This window comes from Theropithecus gelada, chromosome X, assembly GCF_003255815.1.
Source record: "Theropithecus gelada isolate Dixy chromosome X, Tgel_1.0, whole genome shotgun sequence".
In the NCBI taxonomy this organism is placed as follows: domain Eukaryota; kingdom Metazoa; phylum Chordata; class Mammalia; order Primates; family Cercopithecidae; genus Theropithecus; species Theropithecus gelada.
Window position 1 is genome coordinate 104,957,470 of NC_037689.1, and position 26,296 is coordinate 104,983,765.

At 39.2% G+C, this 26,296-nt stretch overlaps 1 protein-coding gene across 2 annotated transcripts in view; it reads right to left on the bottom strand.

Annotated features, from left to right (window-relative positions):
- The window catches only part of MORC4 (MORC family CW-type zinc finger 4), a 60,923-nt gene that overhangs the window by 8,314 nt on the left and 26,313 nt on the right, over window positions 1–26,296 (bottom strand). For both annotated transcript variants that reach the window (XM_025373326.1, XM_025373325.1), the window contains exons 10-14: window positions 13,228–13,326; window positions 7,932–8,060; window positions 6,529–6,597; window positions 6,062–6,116; window positions 4,504–4,679 (exon numbers count right to left, since the gene is read on the bottom strand). In XM_025373326.1, the coding sequence (XP_025229111.1) occupies window positions 4,504–4,679; window positions 6,062–6,116; window positions 6,529–6,597; window positions 7,932–8,060; window positions 13,228–13,326 (528 nt within the window). The remainder of the gene's footprint in view (window positions 1–4,503; window positions 4,680–6,061; window positions 6,117–6,528; window positions 6,598–7,931; window positions 8,061–13,227; window positions 13,327–26,296) is intronic.

The window sequence follows — 26,296 nt, forward strand, 5'->3', positions numbered from 1 at the left end:
CAACTTTGGGAAGTTTTTAGCCATGATTTCTTGAAATATTTTTTCTACTTCATTTTCTATTCTTCTTGCACTCCTATTATGCATATGTTAGTGCATTTCATGGCGTTCCACATTTCTCTGAAGCTCTGTTCATTTTTCTTTTCCACTGTTCTTCAAATTTCATAATCTATAACGGATCTATCTTCAAGTTTTTTTTTATTCTTTATCCTTCCAACTGTAATGTGCTGTTTAGTCCCTTTTTTTCATATCAGTTATTATATTTTGCACCTTCAGAATTTCCATTTGATTCTTTTTACAAGTTAAACAGTTATTTGTTGGTGAGAGAGTCCACTATGCTCATTTCTCCATTCTGGAAGTTGTTTCCCCAGATCATATTTTTAAATGTTAATACTGGCCCCTGAATCAATCTTATTCATTTGCAAAATTGTTCTTCTATTTCTACCCCTTGTTTGTTATTTCAAGTATTCCTTTAGACACATTAGAATGTCTCTACTTCTCTCCCTCCACCATTACAGTGCAATTCAGAATTTCTTGTTAACCTTTAAAAATATGAACTAATTAGCCTTTGACATATAGCTTACTCAAATCTAAATATCTAAATAAATTACACTCACTAATTCTTCCCTTCATTCAAATGCTTACGGTTACTTTAGATTTTTTTTTTTTTTTTTTTTTTTGGAGACAGGGTCTTGCTCTGTTGCCCAGACTGGAGTGCAGTGGCACAATCACAGCTGGCTCACTGCAGCCTACGCTCAAGTGATTCTCCCACCTCAGCCTCCAGAGTAGCTGGGACCACAGGCACACGTCACCACACCCAGCTATGTTTTTTATTATTTGTAGAGAAGAGATCTCACTGTGTTGCCCAGGCTGGTCTCAAACTCCTGGGCTCAAGCAACCCTCCTGTCTTGGCCTCCCAAGTGCTGGTATAAGAGGTGTGAGCTACTGCGCCCGGCCACTTTAAATCTTATTTTGTATCACCCATAAGAGAACTATATGTATTTGGCCGGGCGCAGTGGCTCATGCCTGTAATCCCAGCACTTTGGGAGGCCAAGGCGGGCACATCACAAGGTCAGGAGTTTGAGACCAGCCTGACCAACATGGTGAAACTCCGTCTCTTCTAAAAATACAAAAATTAGCCAGGCGTGGTGGCACGCACCTGTAATCCCAGCTACTCAGGAGGCTTAGGCAGGAGAATTGCTCGAACCCAGGAGGCGGAGGTTGCAGTGAGCCAAGATTGCACCACTGCACTCCAGCCTGGGCGACAGAGCGAGACTGTCAAAAAAAAAAAAAAGAAAGAAAGAAAACTTATGCATTTTATATGTAAATATTGGGGATTCCTTACATATCAAACTTTGACCTTATCACTACCCTAGAACAGGGCCTTTCATAAAGTAGGCACTCAAATACAGTCGTGCATTACTTATTGATGGGCATACGCTCTGAGAAATCCATTGTTAGACAATTTCCTCATTGTGCAAACATCATAGTCCTTACACAAACCCAGATGGCATAGCCTACTACACACCTAGGCAATCGCCTATTGCTCCTAGGCTATAAACCTGCGACTGTAGTGAATACTATAGGCAATGTAACAAAATGGTATTTGCATATCAAATATATCTAAATATACAAAAGGTACAGTAAAAATACAGTATTGAAAGTTTATGGGATAACTGTTGTGTATGTGACATCTTGTTATTGAACAAGATGTCATTATGTGGCATGATTATACATGTAGAATGAACGAATAGAAAGGGATTATTTCCTTTAACAGAAATAAGCTGTCTTCCCCTAAAAGGTTATACCTGCTTACATACTGGTGGAACCTATTCTTTTTTTTTTTTTTTTTTTTTTTTTTTGAGACAGAGTCTCGCTCTGTCACCCAGGCTGGAGTGCAGTGGCCGGATCTCAGCTCACTGCAAGCTCCGCCTCCTGGGTTTACGCCATTCTCCTGCCTCAGCCTCCCGAGTAGCTGGGACTACAGGCGTCCGCCACCTCGCCCAGCTAGTTTTTTGTATTGTTTTAGTAAAGACAGGGTTTCACCGTGTTAGCCAGAATGGTCTCAATCTCCTGACCTCGTGATCCGCCCGTCTCGACCTCCCAAAGTGCTGGGATTACAGGCTTGAGCCACCGCGCCCGGCCTGGTGGAACCTATTCTTTATTGCAGGTCCTCTCCTTCCCTTGCTAGATTTGTGGGACTCACAAAGCTGTTTCCAGTGACACCTGTGGAGCTCCTGCTAAACTACCCCACTAGAACTTAAATGTGTTTTCTTGGATACTGTAGGCTTTATTTTATCTAGAGTTAGTAAGCTGAACTACATGACCCAAGGACCCTTATCAGCTTCCTATGCTGATAATAACAGAAGACCTTTGTAACTCTTGATTAAACCTTAATGTTTTATCAGAAATCCTATATATTTTACTAGACTCTTAACTCCATTTTCTCCCATAAAAAGGTAGTCTCAGCCCAATCAATGTGATTCCCTCAAAAAGGGTAACTTGAAATGACACAATCATCATTTACTGATCTTATGTAACATATTTGACATTAGCAACAGCAACTATCACATACCTCTTATGTATCTCTTTCTCTTAAAATAATTTTATTCTCAATAAATTAAAATTACACATGAATGGTCAATGTACTTTACCTGTCCTCTACAGCCAAAACCTCACTCTCGATATAGCAATCTATAAAGACTCATATAAAAATTCCAACAGAGACTGATGAAGTATGCCACCCAATGGAAGTTCTATTGTACTGCATTCATAAAATAAGTATATAAATTAGCATTTGTAATCCCCTTGAGGTTACCAAAAACCACTACAGAGTTACAAAAGAAACACTGGAAAAAAAGGAAAAGTGGTCACAGTAGGGAAAGGATAGTCTTCAAAAGCAAAGACACCTGACACTGCAGCAGCAATGGTGACATATGAGCATCTCCAGGAGCCCAGGGTAAAAAGGTAACAATGTGCTTCAAAAACACTTAGTATTTACAGTACACCCCTCCCAACCTAAAATGGGAGTTGGAAAAGTATGCATAGAAACGGTATAATTAGGCTCAAGCTCCTGAGACTAAGGTTGGATTCTATTTCTTATTCCATTGCTACAAAATTCAATCTTAGAAACTGCTTCTTAAATATGACTCAGATTCAACCATTACTTATTGAGTACCTACTATATTCCAAGGCACTGTTCTATTGTGCATTTTTTTTTTTAAGAGATGAGATTTCGCTGTGTTGTCCAGGCTTGTCTCGAACTCAGAAACACAGAGAAAAAGAAACCACCAACCAGGAGTCACTTTATCCTATTATGTATTCCACTGACTATTCTACAATATGTTAAGAAGATATCCAAACTGAAAATAGTCACTAAAAAGTTCACATCCCAACTGGGCATGGTGGCTCACTCCTGTAATCCTGGCACTTTGGGAGGCTGAGGTGGGTGGATCACCTGAGGTCGGGAGTTCAAGACCAGCCTGACCAACATGGAGAAACCCCGTCTCTACTAAAAATACAAAATTAGCCAGGCATGGTGGCGCATGCCTGTAATCCTAGCTACTCGGGAGGCTGAAGCAGGAGAATCGCTTGAACCCGGGAGGGGGAGGTTGTGGTGAGCCAATATTGTGCCATTGCACTCCAGCCTGGGCAACAAGAGTGAAACTCCGTCTCAAAAAAAAAAAAAAAAAAATTAACATCCCACTATATAATAGTCACATTACTGATGAATATAGACATTTCTACTATTAGAGAGCAACCCTGTCCCTGCCTTATATGGCTTGGCCCTATAAGAGTGAGAAGCAGAATAGAGAGGAGAAAGCAAAGAGTCATAATTAGGAGTACTAAGTTCAGTCCCATGGCAGTAAACGGGCAGTCACATCCTTCAATGCTTTAAATACTCCTGATATGTAAGAAAAAGGACAGTTATGCTCCTTCTTGTTATGAAAACACAAAATAACACTGATGAGGTGCTAGAAGGTGAACAAGTAAAGTCCAATGCTAAACTTATACTAATAATTTATTATAGGAAACAAGAAATGATAAAGCTTACCTAATGGCACAAATATATAATAGTTATTTTTATATGTGGCCAACATGTGCTAGGCCTATGAGGCCCCAGAGAACTTCAATATCCATACACTGAAGAAAAGGAACAATGCTTATCGAAATAACATTACCTTATTTGTGTAGTATTTTACACTTTTCAAATTTTGCCTATTATTTCACTTGCACAATTCCCAATATAATGTGAATACATGATACATAAAAAGAGCATCAGCAAATGATCACCTCAAAATTACAGACCTGATACAGCAGTTATAATACTGAAAAACTGGAGGTACATGCAACACACAATTCTATCAACTTAAAATTGTGTTTCTACTTCTGAATTCCATGCTAGGCCTTAGAAAAAATAGAAACAAGGTAAAACATACCAACTTACTCTACAGGAAAACAGACCCTAAAGCTTACTATTGACAAGAGATCATGCTTTTTAGTCACCTGGAAAACTGAAAAACACTGGAATCCAGAGGCTTAAGTTGAAGAGAAGGTGATCTGCTTTCTTCTCCACCAGATGGAAGCACACTAGGGCTATGAATTCCCTCATATCCAATTGTCTTGTTATGCAATCCAGCCATTTCTTGAATAGTAAGGATCTTCGGTGGATTACTGAATACCTAGAAAAGACAGAAATGATTTGTAAAAGTCTCAAATTCAAACCAAATGTCAAAGGATGAGTCAATCCTTTTGATGCTAGGAAAGAATGCTTGGCCAAATAAAAAGAAATCATTTCCTACACAAAACAAACAGTGCACAGTAATGTACACTAGAACACTGAACCCAGGCATACTCAGTTATCAACCTTATCAGTTGGACACCAAACAGACCTCCCCCAACTTACTTACTGGCTCCTAGAATTACCCCATCCCCAATATAAACCCAGGCCCCCAATCACTGTCTAATTCTCTCTTGTGACCCAGTTTAAGGCTGAGTTTTCACTCCTCTGAGATGTGTGATGAGGGTAGGGATGGTGGGAAAATGCACTGCAGCAAGTGTCTGTGCCAGTTTGGGAGAAATACATGCGACAGACTAACATATATTCATAGTATACACACACACACAGACATGCATCTGGATCTTGTGGGAGAGCCAGCTCATGAAAATACTATGAATGATTAAGGTGAGGGAAAATATACGGGAGGTAAACTGAATGAGAACAGGGCAGTCCTAGGAAATCTCCCAATCTCTACATCAGACAATTAAACCAAGGCATTAGGGTATGAAACCTGATTATTCATATGCCTGGGTCTTGGCAGGATATCAGAAGAAGAGTTAGTATTAAATTGCCTCTATCCTCACCAGTCTGACCTACCCTGATTGAGTGGGTGGAAGGTGAATCTAACATGCGACTAGCAGATCTCTCTGGGAAAGAGGGTCAAGAGGGAAATCATGCAGAAAGGCACGGTTGGGAGGGGAAGATATATGGGTGCTATGGTGGCTGTCAGGAAAGGAGTGTCCCTGAAAGGACGGCCAACCTTATTGCACCCTTCAGCGTCCGGAGCTGGGCAACCATGTCCGAGAGACAGTGCTCCTGAAAATTCAAAACAGCAGAGTTTTTATAAAGCCAGCCAGCCTGAAAGCAGGGATCGGGGAGGAGTACAAAGAACCACCCCTTCTTCCCAAGAGGAAGGAGGAAGGGATCACCCCTGAATCCTAGAAGAAAAGAGACAGGAAAAGCAGACACTTAACAGGAGAAGCCTGTATGAGGATGGAACACAACCCTGAATATTCTGTGACATTGAATGTGACATTCATACTGTCCAGATTCAGTACTGAATCCAAATCTGGAAGATAAACGATTTGACTCTTCTATTTTTGGTGATCTAAACATCAGTGACAGCAGAGCAAAGCAAAACCAAAAGATTCAATGAAAAAAGACCACCAAAAGAAATGGTTTGTTATTTCTATGCAGCTTTCAAGATTGCTGCTTCCTTCAACTTATATTCTCTGCTGGGGAAAATGTTGTGTGAGAACGATAAGGGTGTACACTGCCTCTCACCTGGTGGTTCTCATTTTCCATAGGCATCTTCTTCTTCTCCTCAACAGTTTGTTCTCTAGGAGAAGACAAAAATGCTATTTAATTCACTCATGAAACTTCTCAGTTTGAAATGGACTGCCAATTGTAGATTTAGGTTATAATATTCCTTCCAAATAACAAATACTGTGAGCCTCATTGAGTAACTGAGGGTGCCTTTCTGAGCTAGGTTACCGAAGTGAGATTTTAAGTACCCCACCAGAGAGAGAGAGAGAGAGAGAGAAAGAGAGGAGAAAGACTAAATACAATCACTAGTTGAGACATTCAAGAGATGATTAGAAGGAATAAAGAACTGGGAGAGCCGAGAGGTGAAGAGGGAAATTATTTAAGAACCAAAAAAAATTCTCTCTTCTCAAAACTCCCCTGTCCTATAAGGAAGTGTCAGGCTACTCTACCCTATGATAGAGAACACCATCTCATGTATACTCAACTGTTTCTTAGCTTTGCTCAAGCACAGGTCTTCGTCACTGAGTTCGTGTTCCTCTGGAACAGAGCATCTCCTGCAGTATAGAGAAGAAATCATGCTTTGGAAAAAAACTGGGTCCTTCACTTTTACCTTTTAATTTCCTTACAACTATGCAGGTTAACAACTCTCTAACATTATAGAGTTCAGATCCCATTCAAATTGTAAAACCTTGTTATATGTAAAGCATGAGAAAGAGAATTTTAGGAGTAAAAACTGAAAGGAGTACTAGAAAATACATTCAGTGGTCAAAAGTAATCCTAGAAACAAACAAAATTTAACAATAATTGGCAGCTATATTATACCCAGTTTATAAAAGGGCAAAGTGGCCTGCAAGGTTATGTCTCCTGTACTAAAAGATAAAGTATTCACAAATGAGACTTCTAAGTACTCAGTTCCATATTCTAATTACACAATCTCATTTACTCTCATGGAAAGATACTTATGCATATCTAGAGACTATGAGGAAATGTTTGTATTTATAGACCTAATCTTTGTTCATTCAACTTCTTCAATTTTAGACATTTTCCCCTAAAACACATACCCATTTTAGAACCTTTCTATCAGTATTTATCCTGCAAGAAGAATTTTAAGAAAGTCACAGCTGAATTGAAGCACACTGACTTATTATTATGAACCTATATGACTACTGAGTCAAATTTTTAAAAACTTTTAAATTAAAGTTAATGCCCACAGATATGCCAGACGCTATTTAGATGTTGGATGTTGCAAGGAACATATGGTATATTAGGAAGCCAAACACACAAACAACACTGAATATACAACAGGTACAGGTACTACTGTAGAACACTGATTCCAAATACGAAGCATATAAAGAACATCATCGACTTGACCTGGAATGTAAAGTCCTTGGTCTCAAAGAGTTTACAACCTCTTGAAGAGCCAAAGCTCTTCAAAGATACATATGTGAAAAACATCCAAAAAGTACAAAACAATATGTGAACAAACGTCAAGAATCAAATACCAGAGGAAAGCAGAGTAAAATAACTGTAAACTATGGTCAACAGGAAAAGCATCACACAAAACACTTCCTCCCCAGATGGATGTGATTAGGATAGACAAATGGAATGCGGAAAGTCATTGCAAGCAAGAGGAATGACACTATCAAAGTCACGGACATGAGAGTAAGCATGGCATGTGTAGGGAATAGTGAAGCCACAGGCCTGGCTCAAGTACAAAGTTTCTGTTAAGATACCACAAAATGTAAGGCTAGATAGGTAAGGTGGGGTCAGTTAGAACAGGGCCTTGAATGCCAGGCTGAAGGGTGTGAACCTGAGATGAAAAATGTTTTAGACTATAGAGATAAATCAGTAGTTACCTCGAGCATAAGATTGAGTCCTGGAACCTTACCTGTACTTTGGATGGGAATTATAATAACAAAACCATCTTGCAGGTAACATGGATGGATCAATCTTGCCAGGAAGCTTCCTCCATTTAAGACACTCATCACACTGAACCCATGTCTGGTCAGGAACCCTCCTGAATGAAGGAAAATGGAAGGGTGACTGTGTACATCTTAGCTCTGTGCTTTGTCTTAAATTAGAAAGGTGCAGTCTAAAAGAGAAAGAACCTACTTTCATATATGAAATGTGTTGGGAATGTTATCATCTCAGTGCCCAAATGTATATATTTTTAACTTCACAGATAAAATGATAGAACTATAGCAAATATGGATATGAAAAATAGTAACAAGTATTAACATGGTGAGCTACTTTTATGGACGTCAATAATATTTATCCCGTAACCAAAAACCACTTGTACCTCAAAAGCTATTGCAACAAAATTTTTTAAATAATTTTTATCCTGGTAGCACTTGTTCCAAGCAAACAATAGGATAATTTTAACTCTAAAATTTATTAACTTGGAAAAATTCTGTTTATTACTATATTACCAAGAAATAAAACACATAGAATCATTTTGTTTGCTTTTGTCCAATCACGTAACAGGCTTAAAATGCATTTATGAGAGTCATGGAAGCATTGCCATTAAAACATCTCCCCCATTTCCCTACAGAGACTCCTTATTCCTTTTTGTTTCCCTCTCAAGAAAAACCCTTTGCTTATAATACTTCAATCAAAATTTTACAAGGTTGATATTCCCAAAGTTAATGTTAAAAAGTAATATAAATTTGATTAAATTTCATAACTACAAATGGTGGCTCCAGACAACAATGGGGCTAAATTAAGATAAAACTCTTCCAGAGTTCAACTCTTAAAATGCATACCCACTCCCATTCCCCTCAGTTACCTACACTTTAGAGTGAATTTGTTTCTCTGAGAAAGAAAGTGGCCCTTATAATGACAGAAGTACTCAGTACCTAAGGTATAAAAGACAGGCTAGAGTGAGAACAAAGAATGCTGGAGAAAAGACACACAAAGCAAGAAGAGGGACACCTCAGCCAATTTCACAAACATGTAATTTAGCCCAGGATGAAATTTATGCATGTTATATTTACACTGCTCTCATACTAGATATTTCAACAGACTGGTGCGGTTCTTTTACGTCTTAGTTCAATAATTTTCTTAACATCTTAAATTGTGCTTTTTACTTTTCTTGTTGTTGTTGTTGTTTCCTTTTAGACAGGGTCTCACTCTGTCTCCCAGGCTAGAGTGCTGTGGCACAATTTCAGTTCACTACAACCTCTGCCTCCTGGGCTCAAGCAATCCTCCCACCTCAGCCTCCCAGGTAGCTGTGGGACTACAGGCATGCGCCACCACACCCAGCTAATGTTTGTACTTTTGGTAGAGATGGGGTTTCAACATGTTGCCCAGGCTGGTCTTGAACTCCTGAGATCAAGCAATCCACCTGCCTCGGCCTCCCAAAGTGCTGGGATTACAGGTGTGAGCCACCGTGCCCGGCTTTAAAATGTGCTTTTTTCTAAATATAAAAGTAATATAAGCTCAATATTAAAAGCTAGAAAATAGAGAAATATATACAGAAAATAAAAGGCACTCATAATTCTACCACTGAAATACAATGCCCTCTTTTTTTTAAAAACCCTGTTTGAACAAAGAAAGTTTGTGCACATTTTTGGATCTACAGCTTCCTATTTTCTAGCTCCAGGCTGTTCCAGCCTTGCAACCTCTAAGCTGTACGCTCAGGCCTGACCTCTGGTGTCTATGTATTTCTAGACAGCCACTGTCTTAGAGCCAGAGTCAGTAAAAAGCATCTTCAGCAGTAGTGGGAGGGGAGAAGAAAGATGATATTAGCTTTGGTTCTACATGCATATGCACAGGAGAGTCTCTTGCAGGGTGCCAGTATTACTCTCTCGGGGATAGGCACGCTTAGAGGTAGCAACCGTCTGTTTCAGGTTCCATGCAGATCATGGTAGATCCTTCAATCCAGGCAGATAGGAAAGGCTTTTAGTCCATGCTTACAGGAAATAGGTAGCTGAGGCGGCTGTACTACATCCCCCTCATTGCATCCCTCCAGAAGAAAGCAGCAGTTAAGAACTTAGGTTTGGGGGACCTGATTTCGAACCTATATTCAAACCTTAGGTCTACCACTTGCTGCTTGCCTAACCTAAAGCAAGTTACTAAAGTTCTTGGTGTATCAGTCTCTACATCTATAAAGAAGTAACAATAATATCTAACAGATAGGGTTGTTGTGATGATTAAATAAATCACTGCATGTGAAGAACTTAGAACAGTGCCTGACATATAAGTAAGTGTTCAATAATTACCATTATTACAGTTCTGCTTCCAGCACACACACTCTCTAGCAGTATGTGAACATCGGTTTCACTGCATTAATCACTGCTAATTTGAAAGGCAAAAAATGGCATCTCATCTTAGTTTGTACTTCTTTGAAAACTATGGAGGATGGCCATGAGCTGACAACCATCTGATCTTTGACAAACCTGACAAAAACAAGAAATGGAGAAAGGATTCCCTATTTAATAAATGGTGCTGGGAAAACTGGCTAGCCCTATGTAGAAAGCTGAAACTGGATCCCTTCCTTACACCTTACACAAAAATCAATTCAAGATGGATTAAAGACTTAAATGTTAGACCTAAAACCATAAAAACCTTAGAAGAAAACCTAGGCGATACCATTCAGGACATAGGCATGGGCAAGGATTTCATGTCTAAAATACCAAAAGCAATCGCAACAAAAGTCAAAATTGACAAATGGGATCTAACTAAACTAAACAGCTTCTGCACAGCAAAAGAAACTACCATCAGAGTGAACAGGCAACCTACAGAATGGGAGAACATTTTTGTAATCTACTCATCTGACAAAGGGCTAATATCTAGAATCTACAAAGAACTCAAACAAATTTACAAGACAAAAACAACCCCATCAAAAAATGGGCAAAGGATATGAACAGACACTTCGCAAAAGAAGACATTTATGCAGCCAACAGACACATGAAAAAATGCTCATCATCACTGGCCATCAGAGAAATGTAAATCAAAACCACAATGAGATACCATCTCATACCAGTTAGAATGGCAATCATTAAAAAGTCAGGAAACAACAGGTGCTGGAGAGGTTGTGGAAAATAGGAACCCTTTGACACTGTTGGTGGGAGTGTAAACTAGTTCAACCATTGTGGAAGACAGTGTGACAATTCCTCAAGGATCTAGAACTAGAAATACCATTTGACCCAGCCATCCCATTACTGGGTATATACACAAAGGATTATAAATCATGTTGTTATAAAGACACATGCACACGTATGTTTATTGCGGCACTATTCACAATAGCAAAGACTCGGAACCAACTCAAACGTCCATCAATGATAGACTGGATTAAGAAAATGTGACACATATACACCATGGAATACCATGCAGCCATAAAAAAGGATGAGTTCATGTCCTTTGTAGGGACATGGATGAAGCTGGAAACCATCATTCTCAGCAAACTATCACAAGGACAAAAAGCCAAATACCGCATGTTTTCACTCATAGGTGGGAATTGAACAATGAGAACACTTGGACACAGGAAGGGGAACATCACACCAGGGCCTGCTGTGGAGTGGGGGGAGGGGAGAGGGATAGCATTAGGAGATATACCTAATGTAAATGATGAATTAACGGGTGCAGCACACCAACACGGCACATGTACACATATGTAACGAACCTGCACATTGTGCACATGTACCCTAGAACTTAAAGTATAATTTAAAAATAAATAAAATTTTAAAATAAAATTTAAAAACAGAAGAGGGTAATACAGCCATTAGGTTGCATTTGAAATAAAATTTTATATCATACATTTGCCTAATAATTAAAATAACAGGTACCTACTCCAAAAAGAACTTCTACCACTCTAATGTTTGTCTTGATGGTAGTGTAACTGACTGTGTATGTGTTGCTACACATTCGATCCTCTGTATTATGCTCCTTACCTGACTTGTCTTAGAGTCAATAAATTCTACCTTTTCTTTTTTTTTTTTTTTTTTTTGAGACAGAGTCTGGCTCTGTTGCCCAGGCTGGAGTGCGGTGGCCGGATCTCAGCTCACTGCAAGCCCCGCCTCCCGGGTTCACGCCATTCTCCTGCCTCAGCCTCCCAAGTAGCTGGGAGTACAGGTGCCCGCCACCTCGCCCGGCTAATTTTTTTTTGTAATTTTTTAGTAGAGACGGGGTTTCACCATGTTAGTCAGGATGGTCTCGATCTCCTGACCTCGTGATCCGCCCGTCTCGGCCTCCCAAAGTGCTGGGATTACAGGCTTGAGCCACCGCGCCTGGCCCAAATTCTACCTTTTCTTTAACATACTGGGTTCTCTATTTCTACTCTCAAGTACTGGTACAGTCCCAGCAATATTCACTAGGAATTTAAAAAAAAAGGGAAGTTTGCTAACATGTCTGAACACCTACTATATGCCAGTCACTGTGCTAAAAATGTATGTCACCTAAGTTAATATATTCAGACAGGTGAAGTAACTTACTTACCCAAGCTCACTCAACTATTAAAAAGCAGATCCAGATTTTCAACCCAGGAATGTTTGATTTAAATAGCCATAATCTTCTACTATATCACACTACCAGTTTTAAATTGACAGTACTCAACTCTTCACATTTATGATCCAGACCGTAAATGTGTTAAAGCAGAATGAAGAGGTTTAGAGAATGAAGCAATTAGTACCTGTGACTTCCTATTTTTAATCAATTAAACTTCCTGATGTGAAAAGCACCATCTTACTGAGAGGTGAGGCCAGCTGGACTTCCTGGGTCAAGTGGGGACTTAGGGAACTTTCCTGTCTTACAAAAGGATTGTAAAACGTACCAATCAGCGCTCTGTAAGACGCACCAATCAGCAGGATTCTAAAAGTAGCCAATCGTGGGGAGGATTGAAAAAAGGGCACTCTGATAGGACAGAAACGGAACATGGGAGGGAACAATAAAGGAATAAAAGCTGGCCACCCCAGCAAGCAGCGGCAACCCACTCGGGTCCCCTTACAAGCTGTGGCAGCTTTGTCCTTTCGCTGTTCACAATAAACCTTGCTACCACTCACTCTTTGGGTCCGTGCCATCTTTAAGAGCTGTAACACTCACCAGGAAGGTTTGCAGCTTTATTCTTGAAGTGAGTGAGACCACGAATCCACTGGCAGAAACCAACTCCGGACACATTGCCCTTGTTCCTTCCATTTGATCTATGGATATTATCCCTAATACATTCATATTCTATATCTATTACTTACGGTATTGGCCTGGCTACAGCTGAGGTCTCAAAATTATATTGAGATGTTTTTTCCTTCCAGTAAGAATTGAGCTTCTGGGCAAGGGCATTTATTGTTAACCTGAAAGAAAATGCAAGAAGTATGTCAAAGTTTAGCACTTGTTGAACAATTCTTTGATCTTTGAAAAGTTCCCATTTAACAGACGTCAATAATTTAGAGTATCTGGCATACTTTCGAACATCTACACTTTAAGAAACCAAGATGGGAATCCATTGCCTTTGCAAGCTATGTGTCAAGATGACAAAGTCATAACACTGAACAGTCACTTTGGTTGAAAAGGTGAAATGGTCACAAGTGCTAAAAAGTAGAGTTCTACAAATTTTCAGGGCTTGTTGAATCATGGAGTGTGTGGGTAACCTGACATTAGAGACTATGACTGCAGAGACAGGATAGAGCTAAATATTAATAAGTCGATGGGGAGTTATTTGATTGTCAGATGACTACAGGTAGATAATTCAGAACAAGGTAAAAATCAGAGGATCAAATACTGTACCCTATCTATTATAAATCAATCAAATATTAACTCTAGTATGTCTATATAGTCCCTCTTCATCCAAATGCTGATCATAGTAGCATTATGGTGCCCATGAACAAGCACTCCAACATTCTACTACACAGCCATTACTGGAGGCTATATCTGAGTTCCAGCCCTTGGTCTTTCTCTTTTATTTTTCTCCCCAAAGGAACAACAGAAGACTCAGGGTCAACAAAAAATGTAATTTGTAAAAATCAAAACCTGAATTTTACTTTTAAAAACTTCCAACTTTCGAATTGCTAATTCCTATTTAATTCCATAACCTGAGATTACAACTTAATGTAGAGCTATACACAACTGGAAAACTGTACACTTAGAATTCAGAATATTTTAAATATCTTGGCCCCCTGGATCATTCCCCAAGGTTTTTGCAGAGCTCTTCTCTTGTTAAGAGAAACTCTTATCTCCAACCTTACTCATATTAAATTAGATTCTCACTACACAGAAAAGATTAACGTAATCATATATGACCTCCCCTATAAACTCTTACTCCCCTTCAACCTATTAATGTTCCTACTCTATGTCTGTATCCTTCCCTCAAGTCACAGATGAAGAACTATTCCTCATTTCCTCTTAAAAATCTACTTAAAATCTACTTTAAAAAGAAGTAGATTAGATGGGCTTATGGGAAGATGGCAGAATAAGAAGCATGTGGAAGCTGTCTCCTTACATATACAACAACTGCAGTAGCAAAAGCTGCATGATGTAACTATTTTGAAACTCTGGAGTCTATTGGAAAGTTTGCAACTTCCAGGGGAAAGCTTGGATGGTAAATTGTGGTTAATTTTGGTCAATTTCAGTTCTTAGCTCAGTAATAGCTACCCATTCCCCACTCCCAGCCCTATAGAAGCAACCCTGCATGTGTTCTAAGAGCAACTTGTAGGAGCCAGTGTGGGCAAAAAGGACACTGTCCTCCAAATATTGCAAATCTATCCCCTGATCACTGCTTGCTGCTTTTGATCACAGATGTGAAAACAAGAAGCAAGAGACCATTGTTGTTGAACCTCCCCCATTGTTCCAACCCTCTCCTCCTCCAGTTGAAGTGACATCCAGAGGATTCAAAGTCCTGGCATCTTTTTTTCCTCCTCTATTTCTCTATTTTCCCCTTTCGTGAGCCAGACATAAAGACAAGGACATTCAAAAGCAATTCCACATATGGGGAAAATTAGAAAGCCACTGTGAATGCCCAGAAAAAAATGCAAGCTGAAAAAAGAAGTGAAAAGACCTTAAACTTACTTCTCAGGTTATTCCTTGGCACGGAGAAAGCCTACAACAATAACAACAACAACAACAATAACAACAAACAGCAAACCATAGGAAAGGAGAATTTTATTTCCAGAGTTACCACATTATTAGATTCAAATGTTCAGTTTGCAACAAAAAGTTACAAGGCATACAAACAAACAAGACAGGGTGGCCCATTCAAAGGAAAAAAAAGAAATCACCCCTGAAAAAGAACTGATAGATCAACTCGACAAAGATTTTAAAATGGTCTTAAAGATACTCAAAAAACTATATGAAGATGAGCAGAAAGTCAAGAAAACAATGCATAAGCAAAATAAAAAATGAACAAAGAGGTAACAAACCTAAAAAGAAATCCAAAAGAAAGTCTGAAGCTGAAAAGTCTAAAAACTGAAATAAAAAAATCCACTGCAGGAATTCAAAGGCAGATCTGATCAGACAGAAAAAAGAATCAGTGAACTTGAAGATAAAAATTGGAAATTATCAAGTATTAAGAGCAAAAAGAACAAAGATTGAAGAAAAGTGAACAAAAACTAAGGGACCCATAGGACATCATAACTGGTCCAACATATGCATTAGCAGAGTCCCAGAAAGAGAAGAGAGAAAGGAACAGAAAGAATATTTGAATAAATAATTGCCAAAAACTTCCCAAATTTGATGAAAGACACGAATATAAACATCCAACCTTAACTGCAAGTAGGATGAACTCGGAGAGACTCTGACCCAGACACATTGTAATCAAACCATGAAAGTCAAAGACAGAGAATCTTAAAAACACCAAGAGAGAAACAACATATTACATTCAAGGAATCCTTAAAGTTTGTAACTCCACTTTTTATTTTCTATATAATGTAAGAGAATACATTTAAAAGAAAAAAATGGGCCAGGTGCAGTGGCTCATGCCTGTAATCCCAGCTATGTGGGAGGCTGAGGCAGGAGAATAGCGTGAACCAGGAAGGGGAGGTTGCAGTGAGCCAAGATGGCACCATTGCACTCCAGCCCAGGCAACAAGAGCAAAACTACATCTCAAAAAAAAAAAAAAAAGAAAGAAAAGAAAAGATAAAAGTTACAAGTCTGCAAGCCAGTATTATTGTAACTTTGGTTTGTAACTCCACATTTTGTTTTCTACATAATTTAAAAGGCTAATGCATTACAAATTATTTGTTTATGATTTTGGACACACAATGTACAAAGATGTAATTCTGTGATATCAACAACTGAAAGGAATGGTGATGCAGCTGTTAAAGGAGCAGAACTTTTGTAAGGAATTGAAGTTAAGGTGGTATAAATCCAAATTAGAGTGTCATAACTTAAAGATATTAAATGTAATTCCCATGATAACCACAAAGAAAACAGCTATAGAATATACACAAAAGGAAATGAGAAAGGAATTTAAATGTTTCACTATATATAAAAAAAATCACCTAAACACAAAAGATGGCAATGTAGGAAATGAGGGGCAAAGAAAGCTACAACGGACACAGAAAACAAACAACAAAATGACAGAAGTAAGTCTCTCCTCATCAGTAATTATTTTAAATGTAAATGGATTAAATCCAGATTCACAAAGATATGATATAATGAAAAAGAATATAGCAGATGGTATCTGGAAGTGGGGTACTACTATAACAAATACCTAAAAACATGGAAGTGGCTTTAGAATTGGTAATTGGCAGAGGCTGCAACAATTTTGAGAAGTTTGACAGAAAAAACCTACATTGCCTTCAATGTAGTAGAAATATAGATGTTAATACATGCTTTCACTAGTGAGGGCTCAGAAAGAAGTGAAAAGTATGGCAGAGAAAACACAAATTACCTTAGAAAATACCCAAATCATTGTAAACAGACTATTGGTAGAAATATGGATGTTAAAGGCATTGCTAGTGAAGGCTCAGAAGGAAGTGACGAACATGTTATTGCAAAACTTGAGAGAAGATGATCCTTGTTACACAGTGGCAGAAAGTTTAGCAGAACTGTCCTACAGTTATGCGGAAAACACAACTTATAAATGATGAAACTGGAAATTTAGCTGAGGAGATCTTCAGGAAAAGTGTTAAAGGTATGGCCTGATGTCTTCTTGCTGCTTATGTAAAATGCAAGAGGAAAGAGACAAATTGAAGAATGAACTGTTAAACAAAAAGAAACCAGGACTTGATGACTTGGGAAATTCTCAGCCCATTCACATTGCAAAATATGCTAAAATTTAGAGATTCACTGTCAGGAAAATATGCTCTAGAGAAAAAGTTGAGGCTGGGCCTGGACAATCTTTTGTTAATATCTCAGAAAATCAAAAGGTCAGAGCATTCAGTCACACAAAATACTCTTTGAAAAGATAAAGTGAGCGCTTCCAAGATGGCTGAATAGTAACAGCCCCAGTCTACAGCTCCCAGCGAGATTGACGCAGCAGACAGGTGATTTCTGCATTTCCAACTGAGGTAACTGGTTCATCTCATTGGGACTGGTTGGAGAGTGGGTGCAGCCCATGGAGGGAGAGCCAAAGCAGGGTGGTGCATCGCCTCACCGGGAAACACAAGAGGTCGGGGGATTTCCCTTTCCCAGCCAACGGAAGCCGTGAGTGACTGTACCTGGAGGAGCAGTACACTGGTGCCCAAATACTGCACTTTTCCCATGGTCTTTGCAACCGGCAGACCAGGAGAAACCCCCCTGTGACTGGCTTGGTGGGTACCACACCCACAGCGCCTTGCTCGCTGCTAGTGCAGCAGTCTGAAATCGACCTGGAACATGGGACCTTGGCAGGGGGAGGGGCATCACCATTGCTGAGGCTTGAGAAGGCGGTTCTATGTTCACAGTGTACACAAAGCGGCAGGAAGCTCGAACTGGGCGGAGCCCACCACAGCTCAGCAAGGCCTACTGCCTCTCTAGATTCCACCTCTGGGGGCAGGGCATATCTGAACAAAAGGCAGCAGACAGCTTCTGCAGACTTAAAAGTCCCTGCCTGCCAGCTCTGAAGAGAGCAGTGGTTCTTTCAGCACAGTGTTCAAGCTCCGATAACGGACAGACTGCCTCCTCAAGTGAGTCCCTGACCCGCGTGTAGCCTGACTGGGAGACACCTTCCAGTAAGGGCCAACAGACACCTCAAACAGGCGGGTGTCCCTCTGGGACAAAGCTTCCAGAGGAAGGATCAGGCAGCAATATTTGTTGTTCTGCAGCCTCCGCTTGTGATACCCAGGAGAACAGCATCTGGAGTGGACCTCCAGCAAACTCCAACAGACCTACAGCTGAGGGGCCTGTTAGAAGGAAAACTAACAAACAGAAAGGAATAGCATCAACATCAGCAAAAAGGACATCCAAACCAAAACCCCATCCATAGGTCCCCAACATCAAAGACCAAAGGTAGATAAAACCACAATGATGGGGAGAAACCAGAGCAGAAAGGCTGAAAATTCCAAAAACCAGAACACCTCTTCTCCTCCAAAGGAACACAACTCCTTGCCAGCAAGGGAACAAAACTGGATGGAGAATGAGTTTGACGACTTGACAGAAGTAGGCTTTAGAAGGTGGGTAATAATAAACTACTCTGAGCTAAAGGAAAATGTTCTAACCCATCCCAAGGAAGCTAAAAATCTAGAAAAAAGGTTAGACGAATGGCTAATTAGAATAACCAGTGTACAGAAGAGCTTTAATGACCTGATAGAGCTGAAAACCACAGTATGAGAACTTCGTGAAGCATACACAAGCTTCAATAGCCAATTCGATGAAGTGGAAGAAAGGAATCAATGACTGAAGATTAAATTAATGAAATAAAGCAAGAAGACAAGATTACAGAAAAAAGAGTGAAAAGAAATGAACAAAGCCTCTAAAAAATATGGGACTATGTGAAAAGACCAAATCCACATTTGACTGGTGATCCTGAAAGTGACAGGAAAATGGAACCAAGTTAGAAAACACTCTTCAGGATATTATCCAGGAGAACTTCCCCAACCTAGAAAGACAGGCCAACATTCAAATTCAGGAAATACAGAGAACACCACAAAGATACTCCTCGAGAAGAGCAATCCCAAGACACATAATTGTCAGTTTCACCAAGGATTAAATGAAGAAAAAACTGTTAAGGGCAGCCAGAGAGAAAGGGCGGGTTACCCACAAACGGAAGCCCATCAGACTAACAGTGGATCTCTCTGCAGAAACTCTACAACCCAGAATAGAGTAGGGGCCAATATTCAACATTCTTAAAGAAAAGAATTTTAAACCCAGAATTTCATATCCAGCCAAACTAAGCTTCATACGTGAAGGAGAAATAAAATCCTTAACAGATAAGTAAATGCTGAGAGATTACGTCACCACCAGGCCTGCCTTACAAGAGCTCCTGAAGATAGCACTAAACATAGATAGGAACAAATGGTACCAGTCAGTGCAAAAACATGCCAAATTGTACAGACCATCGACACTATGAAGAAACTGCACGAATTAATAGGCGAAATAATCAGCTAGCATCATAATGACAGGATCGAATTCACACATAACAATATTACCCTTAAATATAAATGGGCTAAATGCCCCAATTAAAAGATACAGACTGGCAAACTGGATAAACAGTCAAGACCCATCGGTGTGTTGTATTCAGGAGACCCATATCACACGCAAAGACACACATAGGCACAAAATAAAGGCATGGAGGAAGATCTACCGCAGAAATGGAAAGCAAAAAAAAGCAGGGGTTGCAATTCTACTCTCTGATAAAACAGACTTTAAACAAAGATCAAAAGAGACAAAAAAGGCCATTACATAACGGTAAAGGGATCAATTCAACAAGAAGAGCTAACTATCCTAAATATATATATGTACCCAATATAAGAACACCCAGATTCATAAAGCAAGTTCTTGGAAACCTACAAAGAGACTTAGACTCCCACACAATAATAAAGGGAGACTTTAACACCCCACTGTCAACATTAGACAGATCAATGAGACAGAAAACTAACAAGGATATACAGGACTTGAACTCAGCTCTGGACCAATTAGACCTAATAGACATCTACAGAACTCTCCACCCCAAATCAACAGAATATACATTCTTCTCAGTATCACATAGCACTTATTCTAAAATTGACCACATAATTGGAAGTAAAACACTCATCAAATGTAAAAGAACAGAAATCACAAAAAACTGTCTCTCAGACCACAGTGCAATCAAATTATAACTCAGGATTAATAATCTCACTCAAAATCACACAACTACATGGAAACTGAACAACCTGCTCCTGAATGACTACTGGGTAAATGACGAAATGAAGGCAGAAATAAAGATGGTCTTTGAAGCTAATGAGAACAAAGACACAACATACCAGAATCTCTGGGACACATTTAAAGCTGTGTGTACAGGGAAATTTATAGCACTAAATGCTCACAAGCAAAAGCAGGAGGGATCTAAAATCAACATCCTAACATTACAATTAAAAAAACTAGAGAAGCAAGAGCAAACACATTCAAAAGCTAGCAGAAGACAAGAAATAACTAAGATCAGAGCAGAACTGAAGGAGATAGAGACACAAAAAACCCTTCAAAAATTCAATGAATCCAGGAGCTGATTTTTTGAAAAGATCAACCAAATAGACAGACTGCTAGCAAGATTAATAAAGAAGAAAAGAGAGAAGAATCAAATAGACACAATGAAAAATGATAAAGGGGATATCACCACCAATCCCACAGAAATACAAACTACCATCAGAGAATACTATAAACACTTCTAAGCAAATAAACTATAAAATCTAAAAGAAATGGATAAATTCCTGGACACATACACCCTCCTAAGTGTAAAGCAGGAAGAAATTGAATATCTGACTAGACCAATAACAGGCTCTGAAATTGAGGCAATAATTAATAGCCTACCAACCAAAAAAAGTCCAGGACCAGACGGATTCACAGATGAATTCTACCAGAGCTACAAAGAGGAGATGGCACCATTCCTTCTGAAACTATTCCAATTGATAGAAAAAGAGGGAATCCTCCCTAACTCATTTTATGAGGCCAGCATCATCCTGATACCAAAGTCTGGCAGAGACACAACAAAAAAAGAAAATTTTAGGCCAATATCCCTGATGAACATCAATGCGAAAATCCTCAATAACACTGGCAAACCGAATCCAGCAGCACATCAAAAAGCTTATCCTCTGCGATCAAGTTGGCTTCATCCCTGGGATGCAAGGCTGGTTCAACATATACAAATCAATAAACGTAATCCATCACATAAACAGAACCAATGACAAAAACCACATGATTATCTCAATAGATGCAGAAAAAGCCTTCAATGAAATTCAACAGCCTTTCACACTAAAAACTCTCAATAAACTAGGTATCGATGGAACGTATCTCAACATTATAAGAGCTATTTATGACAAGCCCACAGCCAGTATCATACTGAATGGGAAAACACTGGAAGTATTCCCTTTGAAAACCGGCACAAGACAAGGATGTCCTCTCTCTCCACTCCTATTCAACACAGTACTAGAAGTTCTGGCCAGGGCAATCAGGCAAGAGAAAGCAATAAACCGTATTCAAATAGGAAGAGAGAAAGTCAAATTGTCTCTGTTTGCAGATGACATGACTGTATATTTAGAAAACCCCATCGTCTCAGCCTAAAATCTCCTTAAGCTGATAAGCAACTTCAGCAGTCTCAGGATACGAAATCAATGTGCAAAAGTCACAAGCATTCCTATACACTAATAACAGACAAACAGCCAAATCATGAGTGAACTCCCCTTCACAATTGCTACTAAGAGAATAAAATACCTAGGAATATAACTTACAATGGATGTGAAGGAGCTCTTCAAGGAGAACTACAAACCACTGCTCAAGGAAATAAGAGAGGACAGAAACAAATGGAAAAACATTCCATGCTCATGGATAGGAAGAATCAATATCGTGAAAATGGCCTTAGTGCCCAAAGTAATTTATAGATTCAATGCTATCTCCATCAAGTTACCACTGACTTTCATCACAGAATTGGAAAAACCTACTTTAAACTTCATATGGAACCAAAAAGGAGCCCACATAGCCAAGACAATCCTGGGCAAGAAGAACAAAGCTGGAGGCATCACGCTACCTGACTTCAAACTTTACTACAAGGCTACAGTAACCAAAACAGCATGGTAGTGGTACCAAAACAGATATATAGACTAATGGAACAGAACGGAGGCTTCAGAAATAATGCCACACATCTACCACCATCTGATCTTTAACACACCTGATACACACAAGCAATGGGGAAAATATTCCATATTTAATAAATGGTGTTAGGAAAACTGGCTAGCCATCTACAGAAAACTGAAACTGGACCCCTTCCTTACACCTTATAGAAAAATCACCTCAAGATGGATCAAAAACTTAAATGTAAAACCTAGGACCATAAAAATCCTAAAAGAAAACCTGGGCAATACCATTCAGGACATAGGCATGGGCAAAGACTTCATGTCTAAAACACCAAAAGTAGTGGTAACAAAAGCTAACATTGACAAATGGGATCTAATTAAACTAAAGAGCTTCTGCACAGCAAAAGAAACTACCATCAGAGTGAACAGGCAACCTACAGAATGGGAGAAAATTTTGTAAGCTATCCATCTGACAAAGGGCTAATATCCAGAATCTACAAAGAATTTGAACAAATTTACAAGGAAAAAATCAACAACCCCATCAAAAAATGGGCAAAGGATATGAACAGACACTTCGCAAAAGAAGACATTTATGCAACCAACAGACATATGAAAAAAATGCTCATTATCACTGGTCATTAGAGAAATGCAAATCAAAACCACAATGAGGTACCATCTCACACCAGTTAGAATGGCAATCATTAAAAAGTCAGGAAATAACAGATGCTGGAGAGGTTGTGGAAAATAGGAACCCTTTGACACTGTTGGTGGGAGTGTAAACTAGTTCAACCATTGTGGAAGACAGTGTGACAATTCCTCAAGGATCTAGAACTAGAAATACCATTTGACCCAGCCATCCCATTACTGGGTATATACCCAAAAGATTATAAATCATGCTGCTATAGACACTTGCACACATTATGTTTATTGCGGCACTATTCACAATAGCAAAGACTTAGAACCAACTCAAATGTCCATCAATGATAGACTGGATTAAGAAAATGTGGCACATATACACCATGGAATACTAAGGAGCCATAAAAAAGGATGAGTTCATGTCATTTGCAGGGACATGGATGAAGCTGGAAACCATCATTCTCAGCAAACTATAACAAGATCAGAAAACCAAACACCACATGTTCAGGTGGGAGTTGAACAACAAGAACACACGGACACAGGGAGGGGAACATCACAAACTGGGGCCTGTAGGGGGTGTGGGGTTAGGGCAGGGATAATATTAGGAGAAATACCTAATGTAGGTGATGGGTTGATGGGTGCAGCAAACCACCATGGCACATGTATACCTATGTAGCAAAACTGCACATTCTGCACATGTAACCCAGAATTTAAAGTATAATAATAATAAGAAAGATAAAGCATATGACTCACAGATCTCCACAGCCATCTCAGCTGAAGCCAAAAAACAGATATAGGATTCCCCAGGAAAGACCTGCCCAGAGCCTCTTGTTGGATGACATGAATATACATGACATACATGGGAGACTCACAAGATTCTTAAGAGTGGCATACTAGCATGACAGCTAGCTTGAGGCTGGGCGCGGTAGCTCGCACCTGAAATCCCAGCACTTTGGGAGGCTGAGGCAGGAGTTCAAGACCAGACTGACCAACATGGAGAAACCCCGTCTCTACTAAAAATACAAAATTAACCGGGCGTGGTGGTGCATGCCTGTAATCCCGGCTACTCTGGAGGCTGAGGCAGGACAATCACTTGAACCCAGTACGGGGAGGTTGCAGTGGAGTGCCACTGCACTCCAGCCTGGGCAACAAGAGAAAAACTCCATCTCAAAAACAAATAAACAAAACAAAACAAAAAGCTAGCTTGAATTGAAAGGGATGGAGAGAAGCCTGTTGGACCCTCAAAATTCTAGAGTCAGGAAACAGGCTGATGAAACTACTCAGCTGCAAACACATGCTACTCTTCAGGAAAAAGGAAAGTCAACTTTGAGGGTGGAATCATAAGCCCAGAGAGCAAAGCCTCAAGACTAGAGGATGAAGGCCTTGAAATTTAATGGAATGTGCATGCTAGATTTTTGAAAATGCCTGGGACCTGTGACCCCTTTTTTCCTTTTAGTTTCTCCCCCATTTGAAAAAGAATATATATAATTAGTATCCTATGCTTGTCCCACCACTGTATTTTAACAGCAAAATACAAAAAAAGAAAATACATATCCTCAGATGTAGAGGAGTTTTGCCCGAAGATGTACCATACTCAGAGTATCGCCCTTATGTGATTTAGATAATGAGATTTAAGACTTTTTAGTTGATGACATTTACATGAAATTTTTGACCCTGCATTGATGCTGTAATGGGTGGAGACTTTTGGAAACGTTGGGATGGGGTGAACATATTTTGCATATGAGATGTAAGTGGAATCTGAGAGAACAAAGGGAAAACTGTGATAAACATAATGTTTACACAGCAAGTGGAAATTTAGGTTACTCATCAAGTTGACCTTAAGACAGAAAGAATATCCTGAATTATCCAATGTAATCACAAGGGACCTTAGAAGTAGAAGAGTGCAGCAGAAGAGTCAGAATCAGAGAAGATGTGATGACAAAAGTAAGGTCATCAGAGTGATGCAATATGAGGACTCAACCTGTCACTGCTAGCTTTGAAGGTGAAGGAAGAAGGCCATGGGCAAGAAATGCTGGCAGCCTCTATAAGCTGGAAAAGACAGGAAACTGGATTCTTCCCTAGAGCCTCCAGAAAGGAATGCGGCCCTGCCAATACCTCGATTATAGCCCAGTAAGATCTGTGTAGGACATCTAACCTACAGCACGCTACTACAGTAAATTAGTATTGTTATCAGCCACTAAGTTATGTGGTAATTTGTTATGACAGCATTAGAAGACAATTTCTGTGGTTTATAGACAGAAGTTGAGTATCACTATATTTCCCTCAAAGATGTAAAATACCTCATGGCTCTCCTATGAATTCATTATGTGTAGCTTAGCATGTAATTTAGGAATGATGGTTCTAGGACAGGGGTCAGCAAACTGGAGCCAAATCCAGCCCACTGTCTGTTTTTGTAAACAAAATTATATTAGACATAGCCATGCTGATTCCTTTACTTATTGTCTATGGCTGCTTTCATACTACAGCAAAATTGAGTAGTTGTGACCCCTTCCAGCCCTTTTCAGAAAAAGTTTGCCAACTGCTCCTCTAGGGTATGGCTCTACTCTACCCATTTAACTTGATTTGCCTTCACTCTAGTTATATCCCGTTATCTCTCCTCCCCATATTCTTACCAATTCTGAGTTCCTGTCAGTACCTTAGCTCATGCTACAATTCCATCTTAGAATTCCCTTTCCTCTCTTCCATGTCTTGTAACATGTGAGGCACATCTCAAGTCATACTTTCTACCCAAAACCTTCCCCATCTCCTCTATCAAGGCATTTTCCCCATAACATGCTACTTAGGCTTTGATTGATCAAAGAGCTTTTTTATTGCTCACCAAATTACTTCATATATGTTACAATCTGTTTATACAAATGTCTGTAAGCTCCACAACTGTTAAAAGTGATATTACAGATGATTTATTTGTAGACATTCCAGCAGTATGATGGCTGGTATCTCTTTTATCATTTGCAGGTTTTGATATCTATAATACTCATAGGATGAGTTTGTTATAGCAGACAACCTTCTCTAATCCCTCTCTTAAATTCCTGTTTTTTTAATTTAAATACTTTTTCATTTTATATAAAATAAATTGAATAAAAAAGGGCAAAGGTGCCAGAATTGGCACAAGAGTTATGCAAATTTGTTATTCTCAAAAGACTATACGCAGAATAGTATACTAGTTCTCTGTTTTTAATAAAGTGTGTAGCAGATGTTATGCTAAGTCAGAAATCCTGTGTGTTCAACTGAATAAATCTACTGTCTACAGACTATCTCTATCTGATCCACTGCAATCACCTCATCATACCAAAACTAGACATCAAAAGCCAAAGGTCTAATGCCTGTAAAATTTTAAAGGTAGATTTGGGGGGTTGGTGGCAAAGATGATATAGAAAGATGTTAAATAATTTTTAATATCTAACATTTGAATTTCACAAATCTTAATTATTTAGGTAGTCATCAGCAATTCACTATTCTTTTCATTCAACTGAAACATAAAAACTTG